The sequence below is a fragment of the Chiloscyllium plagiosum genome, unplaced genomic scaffold (assembly GCF_037043375.1).
Source record: "Chiloscyllium plagiosum isolate Xiang-an unplaced genomic scaffold, Cpla_swu_hap1 HiC_scaffold_7, whole genome shotgun sequence".
Classification (NCBI taxonomy): domain Eukaryota; kingdom Metazoa; phylum Chordata; class Chondrichthyes; order Orectolobiformes; family Hemiscylliidae; genus Chiloscyllium; species Chiloscyllium plagiosum.
The window spans coordinates 98,781,750-98,800,025 of record NW_028270145.1 but is presented as its reverse complement, the minus strand read 5'-3'; the positions used below and the strand labels follow the sequence as shown (position 1 = coordinate 98,800,025).

General features: G+C 42.8%; 1 protein-coding gene across 3 annotated transcripts; it reads left to right on the top strand.

The window, feature by feature from the left end:
• The first annotated feature begins 372 nt into the window (after positions 1 to 372).
• On the top strand, positions 373 to 9,583 carry tmem177 (transmembrane protein 177). 3 transcript variants are annotated; one of them, XM_043694236.2, is made up of 2 exons: positions 373 to 462; positions 6,786 to 9,583. In XM_043694236.2, exon 2 carries the CDS (start codon positions 6,812 to 6,814, stop codon positions 7,748 to 7,750), a length of 939 nt encoding a protein of 312 aa, XP_043550171.1. In that variant the 5' UTR covers positions 373 to 462; positions 6,786 to 6,811; the 3' UTR covers positions 7,751 to 9,583. The 3 variants fall into 3 exon arrangements, with proteins under 3 accessions (XP_043550171.1, XP_087845453.1, XP_087845454.1); XM_087989327.1 differs by lacking the exon at positions 373 to 462 and adding an exon at positions 556 to 2,318; XM_087989328.1 differs by lacking the exon at positions 373 to 462 and adding an exon at positions 5,368 to 5,444.
• The last annotated feature ends 8,693 nt before the right edge of the window (positions 9,584 to 18,276 follow it).

Sequence of the window (18,276 nt, the reverse complement as noted above, 5' to 3'; positions counted from 1 at the left end):
ATTTTTAAAACATATTTTACTTTTTTTAACTCAACTCCTCCCCCTAGCTGCATCCAGTATACAAATATTAACACATTAACCTTCATCAAAGGTTATTCATTTGACTCTCCAGAAATGGTTGCTCATGGGCTCCACCTCACAAACATGGCCGCTCATGGAGTTTATAAAAATAGCTGCTCATTGACTCTACCTTACAAAGATGGCCGCCCATTGACATTACCTTACAAAGATGGCCGCCCATTGACATTACCTTACAAAGATGGATACTCATTGATCCGCACCTTCGTGGCCGCACACCCTCGTAACTTTACAAAGATGGCGACTCCGGCGGCTTCATCCCCGACGGGAGAGACCAGCGACCCGAAGTCCGCCGTATTCTGGGAGCAGCTGCTGGAAAGTGTCGTAAACGACTGGGAGGGGGAAAAAAGCCGGTCTGTGTTTGAGGTTGTCCTGGAGTCTGAGGTAAAAAGAAAAATCAATCCGAGAGCAGGGAGGGGTTGGGGGTTGTTAGTTGTTAGTGGGTTTGAAATGGCTTTCCCCATCCTCTGTCTATTGTGAAGTGTATCCCGGGGTGACCATAAAAAAGGAGCAAGGAGCTAAGGCTGGGACTGGGGTCTGACCTGCCTCTGCCTCTGTCTCTGTCTCAGCTTTGCTGCTCGCCTTTCATTTGTAGAGGGAAGAGGAGAAAATAAACGTCTCACAGATGCTTGTTTCCAGTAATAAAATCCATACAGTGTGAATGCAGGCCATTTGGCCCATCGAGTCCACGCTGACCCTCCAAAGACCATCCCATCCCTTCCTTTCCAATTGGTAACCCATCTAACCTTGCTCATCTTTGGATGTGGGAGGAAACCGGAGCAAACCCACACAGACACTGAGAGAATGTACAAACTCCACACAGTGACTCAAACCCGGGTCCCGGTTGCTGTGAGGCAGCAGTGCTAACCACGGAGCCACCCGTGCACGTCACGTAATTCTCCCAAATCTTTACTTCGGGGAACAGTTTGGGATGTTGTGGATGAAGGCAGATCGGCCCAAAGTGGGGTTTTAACCATTTCTTTTTAATTATAATTAATATTTGCTTATGGGTTGTGGGCATGCTGACTTGGAACAATATCGCTGTTCCCTTGGTGCTACTGAGTCAGAATTCTGGAACTCCCTAATGGCACCATGGGTGACCTTACACCTCAGCCCTTGGATTGCTGTGGTTCGAGAAAGGGGGTGCATAGCACTTGGGAAGCAGTAATTGGTCATTTGGACCTTGCAGATTAAAGCAGAAACAATGATGATGCTAGAAATCTGAAACAAACACAAAAAAAGGTAGAGAAACGTGGCAGGTCAGGCAGCATTTGTGAAGAGATAAGCAGTTGCAAGTGTGGTACAAGAATAGGCCTCTCAGTTCTTTGAGTCAGTTCTGCCATTCAGTGGGGTCAGTAATAAGTCATCCCCAATTACCTTGAAGTTATTTTGAGAGGCAACCATGTTGATGTGGGATTGAAGTCCCATGTAGGCCAAATAAAGCAAAGGCAGCAGATTCTTTTCCCTAAGTGAACTATATGAGCCTTTTCAGTAGTTATGTGGTTGCCACTGTGCCAACATTTTATGTCAGATTTCTATTGAAATCAACTTTCACCATCTGCCATGGTAGGGTTCAAATCCATTTTGACCAAATGGTGAGAAAATTAATAAACCCAAAGCACAAAGTGATCTGGGAGTGCTAGTCGAGGATTCTCTAAAGGTAAACATGCAGGTTGAGTCCGTGATTAAGAAAGCGAATGCAATGTTGTCTCTTATCTCAAGAGGGTTGGAATATAAAAGCAGAGATGTACTACTAAGACTTTATAAAGCTCTGGTTAGGCCCCATTTGGAGTACTGTGTCCAGTTTTGGTCCCCACACCTCAGGAAGGACATACTGGCACTGGAACGTGTCCAGCGGAGATTCACACGGATGATCCCTGGAATGACAGGTCTAACATATGAGGAAGGGCTGAGGATACTGGGATTGTATTCGTTGGAGTTTAGAAGATTAAGGGGAGACTTAATAGAGACGTACAAAATAATACATGGCTTGGAAAAGGTGGATGCTAGGAAATTGTTTCAGTTAAACGAGGAGACTAGGACCCGTGGACACAGCCTTAGAATTAGAGGGGGTCATTTCAGAACAGAAATGCGGAGGCATTTCTTCAGCCAGAGAGTGGTGGGCCTGTGGAATTCATTGCCACGGAGTGCAGTGGAAGCCGGGACGCTAAATGTCTTCAAGGCCGAGATTGATAGATTCTTGTTGTCTCGAGGAATTAAGGGCTACGGGGAGAACGCTGGTAAGTGGAGCTGAAATGCGCATCAGCCATGATTGAATGGCGGAGTGGACTCGATGGGCCGAATGGCCTTACTTCCACTCCTATGTCTTATGGTCTTATGGACCTAGAACATTAGTTTGGGGTTCTGGATTACTAGTGATGTTACCAATATGCCAACCCTCACTTATTGGCTAAGGTCAGACTAGGCTTGAGATTGTTACCAAATCTCCTTCCTTTGAATCTTTCAAACTCAGACCCCTGCCACAAGGGCAGCATATGCATGGGAATGATATCACCTGCAAGTCCCCCAATAATCCGAACACTATTTGGGCTTGCAACCACATTGCCATTCCCGCACTGTCAAAATCCTGGAGCTCCCTAATAGCAGTGTGGGTGTACTTATGCCACAAAGACGGCAACTGTTCAAGAAGATGACTCATGGTACTTGGGAGCAGGAGCAGGTCATTTAGCTCTTGTAACATGCTTTACTTGTCAGTAAGATCTGGTTCAAGTCTTATCTCTACTTTTCTATCTGCACCTCATAATCTTTATGTAGGAACATAAGAATAGGCCATTCAACCCCTTGAACTTGTTCCACCATTCAGTGAGATCGTGGCTGATCTGTGGCCTATATGCCTACCTTTAGTCCATATCCCTTAATACCTTTAGTGACCAAACATTTATCTCTCTCAGATTAAAACTGGTGCAGCATCCACTGCAGTTTGTGGAAAAAAGTTCCAAACACCTACCACCTTTTCTGTATGGAATTGCTTCCTGAAAGTTCTCCTGAATGGTCTGGACCTCATTGTCAGACTATGCTGCCTAGTTCTAGATTCCACAACCAGTGGAAATAGTTTATCTCTATATACCCACTCGTTTCTTGTCAATATCTTGAAGACTTTGATCTGGTCACCCTTTAACCTTCTAAATTCTAGAGAAATCAGACCTAATTGGTGTGGTCTCTCCTCATAACTTAATCCCTAAAGGTCCAGTATCATTCTTGTAAACCTATATTGTACATGCTCCGTGCTAATATATCCTCCAGTCTGCACACCTCTAAGTGGGGTCTAACTGGGTTATGTATATTTGCAGCATAACTTCTGCATCCTTCTACTCCAGTCTTCTGGAATCATTTGTGTAATAGAAATCTGTATAATTCAGCCTTGAATAAATATAAAGACCTGAACTTCAGTACCTCTGGGGTAAAAAGAAGCCCAACAAGTCCACACCAACCCTCCGAAGAGTATCCCACCCAAACCCATTCCCCTTTACTCTACATTTACCCCTGATTAATGCACCTAACCTACACATCCCTGAACACTATGGGCAATTTAGCATGGCCAATTCACCTAACCTGCACATCTTTGATTGTGGGAGAAAACCGGACCACCCGGAGGAAACCCATGCAGACATGGGGAGAATGTGCAAGTTCCACAAAGATAGTCGCCCAAGGCTGGAATCAAACCCAAGTCCCTGGTGCTGTGAGGTAGCAGTACTAACCACTGAGCCACCATACTGCCCAATGACCAATGACCCTCAGAAAAAAAAAACTACTCTCTGTCTTAAAAGGCCAGCCCTTTATTCTTAAACAATATCAGCTAGTTTTAGGTCAGAAGTCACATGACACTAGGTTTTGGTCTGACAAGTTTATTTGAAATCACAAGCCTTTGGAGCGCTGCTCCCTTGTCAGGTGAACCTGACTTAACCTGACAAAGGAGCAGCACTCCGAAAGCTTGTGATTTCAAATAAATCTGTTGGACCAAAACCTGGTGTCTTCTGACTCAGTCCAAAACCAGCACCTCCACATCATAGCTCATTTTAGTGTTTCCATCGCCGCCCCCCCCCCCCCCCCCCCCCCACCAAAGTGGAAACATTCACTGGGAATCCACTCACAAAAGGTTGCTGCATAAGGAAAAGACGCAAGGTATTATGGACAATGTATTAGCATGGATAGAGGATTGGTTAACCAACATAAAGCAAAGAGTGGGGATAAATGAGTGCTATTCTCATTGACAATTAGTGACTAGTGGTGTGCCTCCGGGATCAGTGTTGGGACCGCCATTATTCACAATTTATATAAATGATTTGGAGTTGGGGTCCATGTATAGTGTGTCAAAGTTTCCAGATGACACTAAGATGAGTGGTAAAGCAGAGGATTATGAAACTTTCAAAAAGATAGTTTGAGTGAGTGGGCAAAGGTCTGATAGATGGAGTACAATGTTAATAAATATGAAGTAATCCATTTCAGTAGGAATAACAGTAAAAAGGACTAATACTTGAATAGTAAGAAAGTACAGCATGCTGCTGTGCAGAGGGACCTGGGTGTCCTTGTACCTGAATCACAGAAGGTTGGTCTATAGGTGCAACAGCTAACTAAGAAGGCAAATGAAATTTTGTCCTTCATTGCTGAAGGATTGAGTTTAAAAGCAGGGAGGTTATGTTGCAGCTGTATAGGGTATTGGTGAGGTCACACCTCGCGTACTGTGTGCAATGTTGGTCTCCTCTATTGAGGGCACAAGAGGGGGTGCAGAGGAGGTTCACTAGGTTGATTCCGGAGTTGAAGAGGTTGGTTTATGAGGAGAGGCTGAGATTATATTCAATGAAATGTGGAAGAATGAGGGGGAATCTTATAGAAACTTATAAAATAATGAAGGGAATAAATAAATAGGAGCAGAGAGAGTGTCTCCACTGGCAGGTGAAACTAGGACAAAAGGGCATAGCCTCAAAATTAGGGGGAGTAGACTTAGGACCGAATTGAGAAGGAACTTCTTCACCCAGAGGGTTGTGAATCTGTAGAATTCCCTGTCCATGGAAGTGATTGAGGCTTCCTCAGGAAATATTTTTAAAACTAAGGTCGATTTTTTTCGAACAGTAAAGGAATTAAAGATTATGGTGAGAAGGCGGGTAAGTGGAGCTGAGGCCACAAAAAGATCAGCCATGATCTTATTGAACAGCGGAGCAGGCTCAAAGGGCCAGATGGCCTACTCCTGCTCCCAGTTCTTATGTTCTTATAAAATCTTGTATATTTCTGGAAAATCATCTCTCTTTCTTCTAACTCCCTGTAGGTACAGACCTCAAATAAAGGCAAAGTACTTTAGCTGCTGGCGATCTGAAATGCAAACAAAATGTGCTGGAGAAAATCAGCAGGTTTGGCACCGTCTGTGATGGAAGAAATAGAGTTAACATTTGGAGTTCAATATGTTTCTTCTTTGGAACTGAAGTGGACTGGAAAATGAGAGATCATATTCAGACATTTCTGTCCGAGATGTGCTGCTGCATTGTTCTAGTGAAGCCCAAGCAAATCACATCTCATTTTCTGCTTAGGCACTTTATAGCTTGAAGAACCAACATAGGGCTCGACAACTCATTCAGATTATTTTCCGTCACAACCGAGCATGAAATCCATCATTATCTAGTCCCCTTCAGTTCTGAAGAACAATCACATTGGACTTGAAATGTTAACTCTGTTTTTCTCTCTCTCACACACTCATTCTCCCTCTCACTGTCTCACTCTCACTCTCTTTTTCATTCTCTCTCTCGCTCTCACTCTCCCCCTCTATCTATCTCTCTCTATCTCTCTCTATCTCTCTCTATCTCTCTCTATCTCTCTCTATCTCTCTCTATCTCTCTCTATCTCTCTCTATCTCTCTCTATCTCTCTCTATCTCTCTCTATCTCTCTCTATCTCTCTCTATCTCTCTCTATCTCTCTCTATCTCTCTCTATCTCTCTCTATCTCTCTCTATCTCTCTCTCTCTCTCTATATCTCTCTATATCTCTCTATATCTCTCTATATCTCTCTATATCTCTCTCTCTCTCTCTCTATCTCTCTCTCTATCTCTCTATCTCTCTCTCTCTCTCTCTCTCTCTCTCTCTCTGACTCTCACTCTCTCTCCTTCTCCCCCCCCCCCCCCCCCAACACGAAGGTTGCCGGTCCAGCCGAGTTTATCGAGCACGTTTTGAGTTTGGCTTTTTATTCTGGGTATCAAATTAACATATTCAACCAGCTTTTCAAGGGCAATTAGCAATGAGCAATAATTGCTTACTTTGCCAGCAACACCAGCTCCCATTAGAAATGAAAATTAGACTGAAGAGTGATCTGATTGAGTTGTTTCAACTGTCGATGGTAGGTACAGTGGAATTATTTATTTTGTTGAAGAAATCAAAATAAAGGCAAGTGATCAGAAGTTTGAGTGAGGCAATTTAGGTAGGATGTGAGGACGTGTTTACTTCCCTACACACGATACAAATTTGGACATCTCTCCCAAAGGTTTGTGGGAGCAGCAAAATTGAAGCTATCAAAACAATTGTTTGATGGAGTTTTGTTAGGTTATGAGATCGATGGATATGATACAAAGATATTTAAAAGGAGTTGAGATGCAGGAGAAGAATGATCTAATTGAAGGATTGAACAACTCAAGGGGCTGTAAGCACATAACTGAGAAATCAAACTGACCACTCCTGTCTAAATGGTATGTTTTTTCTTGCAGATATACTCACCCATACAAACACTTGGATGATGGCAAGTCAATTTGTTAGGAAACTTACTGTATTTGCCACCAGGCATAGATTAAAGTTGCTGGCTGTTTCCTGTGGAGGGCTGTTTGTCACCAATGCCTTCTGTCATGTTTTCCCCCAGCAGACGTATGGAAAGTTGTACCAAGCTTGGTCAAGAGGGATCCCTGCTGAACTTTCAGACAAATTGCAAGATACTTTTCAAGAGGTTCTTAAAGATGCTGGGGTGGATTCAACACAGAATTACACAGCGTTTGCTGCCTTCAGCTTTCAGCCAGTGAGTGCGGGTGTCCCTTGGTTACCGGCTGGTGCCATCATTGGCATCCCTGCCAACTTCAACAGCACAGATGATGAAGGAAAAGGAATAACAAATCGAATTGTCATGATCAATGGCAGAGACGTCAAATGGGACAGTGAGGTGGGAAAAGCCCTAAGGGAATCCCTCACCTTTTCACCTAATGCACAGAAGTTTGCCATAGCTCGAGAGATTATGTATTTGCAGAGCAACAGCCCTATCATTTATTCACTGGTGGGATCAGTCTGTTTAGCAGGCACATATCTGACTGGGGTGGCAGCAAAACAAGCCCTAGGTTTGTACTCTGGTCCTGTATTAGTACGTGGCTTTTTCAACTTGACTGTAGTAGCAGTGGGACTTATAGGTTACTTTCTTCTTTCTGATACAGTTAGTCACTGGCTTGACTATAGATCAGACCACCGCACAGCTACAATATCAAAGAACTATGCAGAAGGAGGCATTGAGTTTTATGATAAAGTACTTGCACGGAATAGAACATTTCGTTTTCTTCTGGGTAAAAAAGGAGTGGAAATGTATGCAACAAATGGAAATCTGTTCCCAAGGCATTGGTTCAGATTGAAACATGCTCCTTACACCTCCAGAAAAGAGATGATTGAAAATACTCTGAAAGACTGCTGGATGTAAACCAGTGAATTGTACCCCATCCACCAACTTAAATATTCATTCTATCCACTACAGTGGCAGCAGTGTATACTATCGACAGGATGCACTGCAGCAACTCATCATGGCTCATTCGACAACATCTCTCAAATTTGCAACCCTTACCTAGAAGCACAGAGGTATCAGATACCACCACCTGCAAGTTCACCTGAAAGCCACACACCATCTTGATTTGGAACCATATTGCAGTTCCTTGGTTATTGCTGAGTCAAAATCATGGCAATCTTTCCATAAGGATACTGTGGGTGTCCATGCACCAGAAGGATTGGAACAGTTCAAGAAAGTTACATCACTACCGTCTTAAGAACAGTAAGGGATGGGTGACAAATGCTGCCTTTGCCATTGACACATCCCCCAATTAGGTACACATTTGCACAATATCTTGTGCAGTGAATTCTCTCCAATTTTGCTTTCCTTTGTTTACTGTGTGCCCCAAACTGTGTGCTTTCTCCTGTTCTCCCAGATTCTCTGTGAGGGAAGCATCTCCCAGCATCACAAAAATGCATTTTGTGGATAGGAAGTTCTGCTGCACCTTGTAATGAGCTGTTCCAGTGTGGTGATTGATAAAGATTCACTGGTGTTCCGGTGACTTATAACCTATTACATTGCCAAACTGACTAAATTATCCTTTATAGCAAAGGATCATCTAATTTCATAAAATTCAGACACAGATCATGGCAAAAAGCAGGAAACTGAGAGACTGGCATTCTACTTGTTTTTCTTTCTTTGCCTTTTATTGACCAAATGTTGTTACATTTTTATGCAAGTTACTGAGTCCAAGAGCATGCCAGTTTTACATGGCTTGCAAACCTATATCAATCACTCGTGTTTTCCTTTACATTTTTCTTGTATTGAATTATAATTTTGCTAATAGGTTCAGGTTTCACAGGCATGTGCAGATATCCTTTTGTTTGAGGTTATGATGATCTCGCAAGAATTGCAGATTATACATAGTGGCTTAATCATGAATGAAGATAGTTAAATCTAAAAGAGCTACACTTGAACTCAAGCCTTGTTTGATAATCAAATCTTGAACCTGACTTGAAAGGTGAAGTTCACCAGTCATTGACTGTCAGTGGGCAAACCTCTGGGTCTCACCCATATTGTGTGCAAAGCGGCATGATATACATGGCTGGGCCACCTCATTTGCAGTATCAGAGATGCATTAGTAGCATGAATTTGAGTAACTAATGAGAATGAGAACATTATGAATATTCGCTTTCACAGGATATTTGACATTTTAAGAGAGTTCTGAAATAAAAAAAGTAATAGTGGTCAAAAGTTAAAAGTGCAGAAAAAGCAAATAAATTGGTTGCATTGTTAGTTCCCTCTAAGCTTGACACTTCAGGATGTTATTTCCCTTCCTAACAGCTCCATGGGTGTATCTGCATCCCAGGATCAGCAGTGGTTCAAGAAGGCGGCTTACCACCACCTTCCCAAGGGTAATTAGGACAATGTCCATGTACCGTTGACAAAGAAGGAACAAATGTAGCAAATAATGGGCGTTCACATTGACTGAGGGCCCTGTGCCTAATTGCCACCAGAATGTTAAGAGAACTAATTCTGTGATTTTTATATGTATGTACAAGATAGATTTTGAAACCTCTGTGGTCTGACAGTGCAGAAAGAGCTTCTACCTGTGAGTTCTCATTTTGCTAAGAGGTTCAGGTTTCACAGGCATGTGCAGAAATCCTTTATCACAGGGGCTACACTCCACGATTAAATGATTGGTAATGTGCTATTTTCATCCTGTACGAGCAATCTGCATTTTTTTAGAAAATAAATGGTATAATATTATGGTGCTTTTGCAAGGCTGCCTGTTTTTCTCCTGTTAAGCTCTTTATTTGCTTAAATTAAAACTGATGAACCTCTAACTTATATGCTAACTGGAATGGTTTGTATAAATTAGGAAATGCTGCTTCTATGATGTTGGGCTGCATTGAATCCCATTGTGTCATTGCAAGACCAGTGCATTTAGCCAATAAAATACATCTGTGGTCAATAAGATGAGAAGGGCTCCAGTTCCATGAGCAAACTATTCAATTAAGCAACACCCATATATAGTCATCATGTAGAAGCAATATATAAACTACAAACAAGAAGGTGGACCATCTATGTTTATGTATAGTTCAGTTGCGTATGGTGTATTTGGCAAGTGTTGATTTTTAGGGGTGTGTGATCACAGTTACTTAAATATTGACTATTTGTAAGGAATTTTGTTAGGATTGTTGCAAAACAGCAGTTTAGCTGTATACATTAGTGAATTAGACAATATACACCCTATGACAATTAAGAATGGTTCATTAAAGCACAGAACAGGCAGATGGCATGGAATGTGTTGATTTCATTAAAGTTGTGAAGGCAGCATCCTGCCGTCTGGCCGAAGTACTAGGGAACTTCCTCTGGGTCTTCCCTCCATCTCTTCTGGTCTATCTTCCTTCTGAAGAAAACAGCTCCCTGATGCAGACTGGCAACTACAAGGACCTTCTGACCAGAACTGTCCAATGAGACCCTGAAAACTCGTTGATATACCTGATGTCTAGGAGCAGGTGGTTTACACTGTGTCAATCATCCAACTGAATCCTGCTAGCTGGTGACCACAGGACAGCTACTTGTGACAATGGGTGACGTTTCCCACTTTCATCTGAAGATTAGATATTGGGGAGGGTATGAACTAAAATTACAGGAGATTAGAGCTTATGCAGATACATAGAAGACAGGAAAACAGAGCAAGGACAAAAGACAATGGGAAATTAGAAAAGTGATCAGCAGAGATTTCAAGAGTAAGAATCGAACAAGGCCGCTGTAAATTAATATGAATGGGATGAAGAACATTAAAAACATAAACCTTAAAGATTTGTATTTTAACACGCAGTCACTTTAAAGTGGATGAATTAGTCAACAATTAGATGTACTGTAAGCAGGTATGATATATTTGGGATTATAGAGATGTAGATGCAAGTGACCAGGAATGGGAACTTTAGGAAAGACAGACAAAAAGGAAAAGAAAGTAGGGTAGCATTATTGATTAAAGAAAATTAATGTAACAGTGAGGAAGAATATGATCTCCAGTGAAATAGAACCTGTGTGGGTCGAGCTCAGAAACACAAAGGGGCAAAAAAGTACAGTGGGATACTGACATGTACAGTATACAGACCCCTAAACTGTAGTGTTACTGTTGAGGAATGCATTAAACAGGAAATTAGAGATTCAAGCAATGAAGATACCACTATAATTATGGATGACTTTAATATGCACATGACAGGGCAAATCAAATCAATATCAATACTGTAGAGGATGAATTCTTGGGGTGTCAAGATGGTTTTCTGGATCAATATGTTGAACTAGGCCAGATGAAAATGAGGACTGCAGCTGCTGGAAATGAGAGTTGAGAGTATGGTGCTGCAAAGGCACAGCAGGTCAGGCAGCATCTGAGGAACAGGAGAGTTGATGTTTTGGGCAAAAGCCCTTCACCAGGAATGACGCTGTGAGCCAAGGGAGTGGTGAGATAAATGGGGGGGCGATGGAGCAGGGGCTGGGGTATGATAGCTGAGAGTGCGATAAGTAGGCGGAGGTGGGTATAATGGTGATAGGTTGGAGAGAAGGGTGGACTGGATAGGTGGGAAGGAAGATGGACAGGTCATGAGGCCGGTGCTGAGTTGGAAGTTTGGAACTGGGATAAGGTGGGAGGAGGGGAAATGATGCCATGAAGTTGGAGGGTCCCAAGGCAGAAGATGAGTTGTTCATCATCCAGGCATCAGGTGGTTAGGGAGTGGCAATGGAGGAAGCCCAGGACTTGCATGTCCTTGGTGGAGTGGGGGGTTGGGGGGGTAAGTTGAAGTGTTTGGCCAAAGGCAGTGGGGTTGGTTGGTGTCCCATAGAGAATAAGCCATCCGAGACTGAGCATTCTGTAATGAGGAAGGAATTATTTGCAATTTAGCTATGCAAGGCTTCTTGGGGAAGAGTAACCATAATATGATTAAGATGGAGAATGATGTGGTTTGTTCTAAGACTAAGGTCCTGAATCGAAATAAAGGAATCCACAATAGTTTGAGGTGTGAGCTAGTTGTGATAGATTTAAAGTGATGACAGTGGAGAGGCACTGGCAAACGTTTAAAGAGTGCATGAACTGCAGCAGTTGTTCATTCCTGTCTGGCCTAAGTTAAATAGGAAAGGTGGTCTGACCATTGCACACAAAGGAAATTAAGGTGAATATAAGGTCCAAAGAAAAGGCACACAGATCAAAAAAGCAGCATACCTGACGACTGGGAGAAATTTTCATTTCAGCAACAGAGAAGAAAGGGATTGGTTAAGAGGGGACAATAGAGTACAAGAGGGAGCTTGTGAGGAACATACAAACAATGTAAAAGAGTCAAAATGTGTGGTGCTGGAAAAGCATAGCCGGTCAAGCAACATCCATGGAGCAGGAGAATCAATGTTTCAAGCATAAACTCTTCATCAGGAATGTGGGAGAAGCCCAAGGGGGCTGAGAGATGGGTGGGGCTGGGGGGAAGGTAGTTGGGAAAGTGATAGGTAGATGACAGTAACCTCGGGCGACTGTCTGTGTGGAGTTTGCACATTGTCCCCGTGTCTGCATGGGTTTCCTCCGGGTGCTCCAGTTTCTTCCCACAATCCAAACATGTGCAGGTTAGGTGAACTAGCCATGCTAAATTCCCCATTGTGTTCAGGGATGTGTAGGTTAGGTGCATTAGTCGGGGTAAATGTAGAGTAATAGGGTAGGGGAGTGGGTTTGGGTGGAATGCTCTTCGGAGGGTCAGTGTGGACTTGTTGGCTGAAGGACCTGTTTCCACAGAGATTCTATGATGAAGGTAAGGGGTGAAGGTGATAAGTTGGAACGGAGGGTGGAGCAAGTAGATGGGAAGATAGATGGACAGGGAGGACAGTTCAAGAGTGCGGTGCTGAATTGGATCTGTGAAAAGATGGGAAGGGAGATGAGAAAACTGGTGAAATCAACATTTGATCCCATGTGGTTGGAAGGTCCCAATGTGAAAGATGAGGTATTCATCCTCCAGGCGTCAATCTGGTGGTGGAGGTGGCCCAGGAATTGCATGTCTTTGGTGGAGTGGGAGAGGGAATTGTGTTCGGCCACAGGGCAGTTTAGCGTGAGTGTCTGCTGACTAGACATCCCAATCTGCTTAGATTAGATTTCCTACAGTATGGAAACAGGCCCTTCGGCCCTTCAAGTCCACACCGACCCTCTGCAGAGCAACCCATCCAGACCCATTCCTCTACATTTACCCCTTCACCTACCACTATGGGCAATTTAGCATGGCCAATTCACCTAACCTGCACATTTTTGGACTGTGGGAGGAAACCGGAGCACCCAGAGGAAACCCACATAGACACGGGGAGAATGTGTAAACTCCACACAGACAGTTGCCTGAGGCGGGAATTGAACCCAGGTCTCTGGCGCTGTGAGGCTGCAGTGCTAACCACTGTGCCACCATGCTTCCCGTAATCTGACCTAGTCCAACTCAGCACCACTCTCTTCACATGTCCTGCCTGTCCATCTTGCTTCCCACTTATCCACTCTGCCCTCCCATTGACCCATCACAATTACTGCATCCACCTATCGCTTTCCTACCTACCCTTCCCACCCCCCCCCCCCCCCCCCCCCCCCAGCCCCAGCTCCACTCCCTATTTATCTTTCAGTTCTCTTCCCTCTCCACACTCCTAATGAAGGGCTTATGCCTGAAGCATCGACTCTCCTGCTCCCAGATGCTGCCTGATTTGCTGTCCTTTTCCAGTGCCACACTTTTCAACTGTAGTTCCATTTGTTCGCATTTGGTCCATATCTCTCTAAACCCTTTCAATTTGTGTACTCATTCATAAATGTTATAATTGTACCCACCACCGCAACTTCCTCTGGCAGCTCATTTCATACACGCACCACCCTCTGCATGAAAAAGTTACTCCTCAGGTCCTTTTAAAATCTTTCCCCTCCCACCTTAAACGGATGCCCTTCCTAGAAAAAAGACTTGTCTATTTGCCCTAATCATGCCTCTCATGATTTAATAAACTTCTATAAGGTCACCACTCAGTCTCTGAAGCTCCACTTAGAAAAGCCCCAGCCTATTCAGTCTCTCCCTATTACTCAATATAACCTCATTCAATGTGGCCCCAGTATTTAATGGATAAAGCACTGGCCTCCTAAACTAGGGATTGCGGAGTTCAAGTCCCATCTGGGATGGCCTGAGATTTTTCCTAAAACTCTTTGGGGTGGCTTGGTATCTCAATGGTTAGCACTGCTGACTCTCAGCACCAGGGACCTGGGTTCAATTCCAGCCTTGGGCCACTGTTTGTGTGGAATTTCTACATTCTCCCAGTGTCTGCGTGGGTTTTCTCTGGGTTGCTTCCACAATCCAAAGATGTATAGGCTGGGTACACAATAGGTTCAGGGAATGGGTCTGGGTGGATTACTCTTCAGAGGGTCGGTGTGGATTTGTTGGGCCGAAGGGCCTATTTCCACATTGTAAAGGTTCTATGAACTCAAAATCTCCAGCCCTGGCAACATGCTTATAAGTCTTTTCTGCACCCTCTCAAGTTTAACAACATCTTCCTATAGAAGGGCGACAAGAATTATATATAGTATTCTAAAAGTGGCCTGACCAATGTCTTGTACAGCTGCAACATCACATCCCAACTGCTATGCTCAACGTTCTGACCAATGAAGGCAAGCATGCCAAAGCCTTCTTCACCACCCTGTCTACCTGCAACTCCATTTTCAAGGAACTATGCACCTGTACCCAGGTCTCTTTGTTCAGCAACACTTCCCAGGGCCCTACTGATAACTGTATAATATGTGAAGAAAAAAAGATTAGTGAGGATAAATGTTGGCCCCTTACAGTCAGAAACAGGGGAACATATAATGGGAAGAAAGGGAAGATCAATTAGGTACATACTTTGGTTCTATCTTCAAAAATGAGGGCACAAATAGCATCTCAAAAAAATGTTGGAAAACATAGGATCTAGAGGGAGGAAGAAACGGAATAAAATCAGTATGATAGGGAAATGGTGTTGGGGAAATTGATGGGATTGAAGGCCAATAAATCCCTAGGACCTAACAGTCTACATAATTAAGGAAAAGGCCCCATAAATAGTAGATAAATTGGTGATAATCTTTCAAAGTTCTGTAGACTCTGGAAAAGTTCTTATGGATTGGAAAGTAGCTAATGTAACCCCACTATTTAAAAAGGAGATAGAGAGAAAGCAAGAAATTATAGACTGGTTAGCCTGACATCGGCAGTGGGGAAAATGTTAAATACTATTACATAGAACTTAATAGCAGAGCACTTGGAAAACAGTGACAGGATTGGACAGAGTCAGCATGGATTTATGAAAGGGAAATAATGCTTGACAAATCTACTGGAATGTTTCAACGACATAACTATATTATTCATAAGGGGGTGCCAGTGGATGTGATTTACCTGGGCTATCAGAAGGCTTTTGATAAGATTGCACACTGGATGTATACGTGTAAACTTAAAGAGCATTGGGATTGGTAGTAGCGTACTAATATGGATTGCTTGGCAGATAGGAAACAGGTGAGAAATAAATGGGTCCTTTTACAAGTGGTAGCCAACCAGTGGGGTACTGTGGTGATTAGTACTTGGACCCTAGCTATTCATAATATATTATGATTTGGACAAGGGAGCTAAGCATAGTATCTGACACAAAAGTGGGTGGGAAGGTGAACTGTGAGGAGGATGTAGAGCTGCTCCAGTGCAATTTGGATAAGTAGAGTAGGTACATGCATGGCAGAGGTTGTATAAGGTAGATAAATGTGAGGTTATCCACTTTGGTAACAAAAAAAGTAAGGTGGATTTGATTTGATTTATTGTCACATACACCTAAGTACAGTGAAAAGTTTTGTTTAGTGTGCAGTACAGGCAGGTCATAGCATACAAGGATGTACAGATGATAGAGTGATTAGACAGAGCAAGGCATACAAGGTTACAGCTGCACGGGAGCTGCACAAAAGCAAGATCAACATTAGATTTGAAATTAGACAGGTATATTCAGTTGTCTAATAACAGCGGGGAAGCAGCTTTCCTTAAACCTATTGTTACAACATGGGGTAAACCCCCCTGCTAATTTAACTCTGACACACAGAGAAACTTACATCCCATAATCTGTTAAAGTTTAAGAGGCAAAGAACTATCCCAGAGGTCAATATTTAAAGTAAAAATTAACAATTTTATTCCCTAAGTCCAACAGAGAACATTAGAACAACAGCTATTTACAACTCCTTTCTCGTAAACCTATCTTTTACCTCCCACTGGTCTGAAAAACCCCGATTGACATTTACAAAAAAAAATTCAAATTTCAAAACCAGCCAGCTGTTAAATCTTCTCTGTATCTTCCTATGTAGATTTTCTTCTGTTGGCTTCAGTATTCTGCTTCACAGGTCTTCCATATGAACCGGTACCTTTCAGAGAGCTATTCAGCTAGCAGTCTGTACTTGTTGGTTTTCTTAGCTGTTCTCCTCCTAACTGTTCAAAATATCTAGTTTTATACCCCAAAACATCAGATCATTTCATTGTTTTACATGTTGTTCAAAATACTAAATTCAAATTTGTTTGGATTTTGGTATCTTGGGCATAATTTAAACTGATTGGCCGAATTTGAATTTGCTTTTTGTATCATGGCAACTCATCTGCAATATTGGTTTCACAGTCAAATGTTACATTTTAACCTCTTTCAGTACAATCTGTGCCTCTCTTAGTCTGTGCCAGCTTCCAATGTCTCTTAAAGGTACAGTGCACATGTACACCTTCATGATACATTTGGTACATGTGTTATACCTTTTGTGTCCTGTACCTGATGGAAGAGGTTGAAAGAGACTTTAACTGGGGTGGGAAAGATCTTTGATGATGTTGGCTGCCTTTCCATGCAACGAGAAATATAGATAGATTCAGTGGATGGAAGGTTGGCTTGCGTGATGGTCTGGGTTGTGTTCACAACTTTCTGTAGTTTCTTACGGTCCTGGGCAGAACAGTTGCCGTACCAAGCCGTGATGCACCCAGAGTGTTTTCTATGGTACATCTGTAAATGTTGATAGGGGTCCTTATGGACAGGCCAAACTTTCTTGGCCTTCTGAGGAAGAAGAGGCATTGTTGTGCCTTCTTGACTGTCACATCTGCTCAAGATTATGGCCATTGAAATATCCCTGAATATTGGTCATTTTTCTTCACCGCTGCAGTACAGGAGAAACTAAAACCCATACATGTCATCATTATATGCTGGACTCAGTAAGCATGGTAAAGAAAGTGAAAAGTATCAATGATGAAGACCATCATTTTAGAGCTTCAAATGAATTTAAAACGCATTAGGCAGCACAGTGGCTCAATGGTTAGCACTGCTGACTCACAGCGCCACGGTTCAATTCCTGCCTCAGCTAGCTGTCTGTGTGGAGTTTGCACATTCTCCCCGTGTCTGCATGGGTTTCTTCCAGGTGCTCCAGTTTTCTCCCACAATCCAAAGATGTGCAAGGCAGGTGAATTGGCCATGCTATATTGCCCATAGTGTTAGGTGCATTAGTCAGGGGTAAATGTAGGGAAATAAGTCTGGTTGGATTACTCTTTGGAGAGTCGGTGTAGACCTGTTGGGCCTAAGGGCCTGTTTCCATACTGTAGCGAATCTAATCTAAATCTCTTGAAGCTGTGGGCTCAAGGAGTCACAGACCTCATTTGAATAATTACTATAAAATTCATACTCCTTCAGTATGTTCGTGTTTAAAGTCATTTTTAATGTCTTGCTTTTACATTGTTAAATTATGGGTCTTGTAATCTTATTGACCGTTGCAAGGTTTGTTTTAACATTATTTCCTACATGATTAGATTACTACCTTACCCAATATTCGGCCCAACAACAGAAATTACTGTTAAAGCTCAGCAGGTCTGGCAGCATCTGTGGACAGAAATCGCAGTTAACATTTTGGGTTGAGTGACCTTCGTCAGAACTGGTCTACTATCTGATCTCCAGCATCTTCTCCCTCCCCAATTCATGGGAGTATCCTTTTCCTGAACTACACTTCCCATTCCAAAGCCAGATCACATCTAAAACAGGAGCTCTGATATCATGGAAGTGCAAGTCCCAGTGGTTCAAAAGCACTGGGACTTTATAAATCACATTTATACAAAAATTTTAAATGACTTTCAAAACTGTTTCTGCCTCGATGCTCTTCCTCCTAGGCCTTACTCACACTAGAGGGTTCAGGAGAGGTGAGAGGGAGCATTTAAAAATCGAAAATGGATTATAAAAGACAGAAAAAGATTGTGTTCTGAGGAAGGGTTACTGGACTCGAAATGTTAACTCTGCTTTCTCTCCACAGATGCTGCCAAATCTGCTGAGTTCCTACAGCAATTTCTGTTTTTGTTATGGATTGTAAAAGTCCCAGCACTCCTGAACAGAACCATTGAGATTTACACATCCACATCATCAGAACTTTAGCTCTGGATCTTGAATGG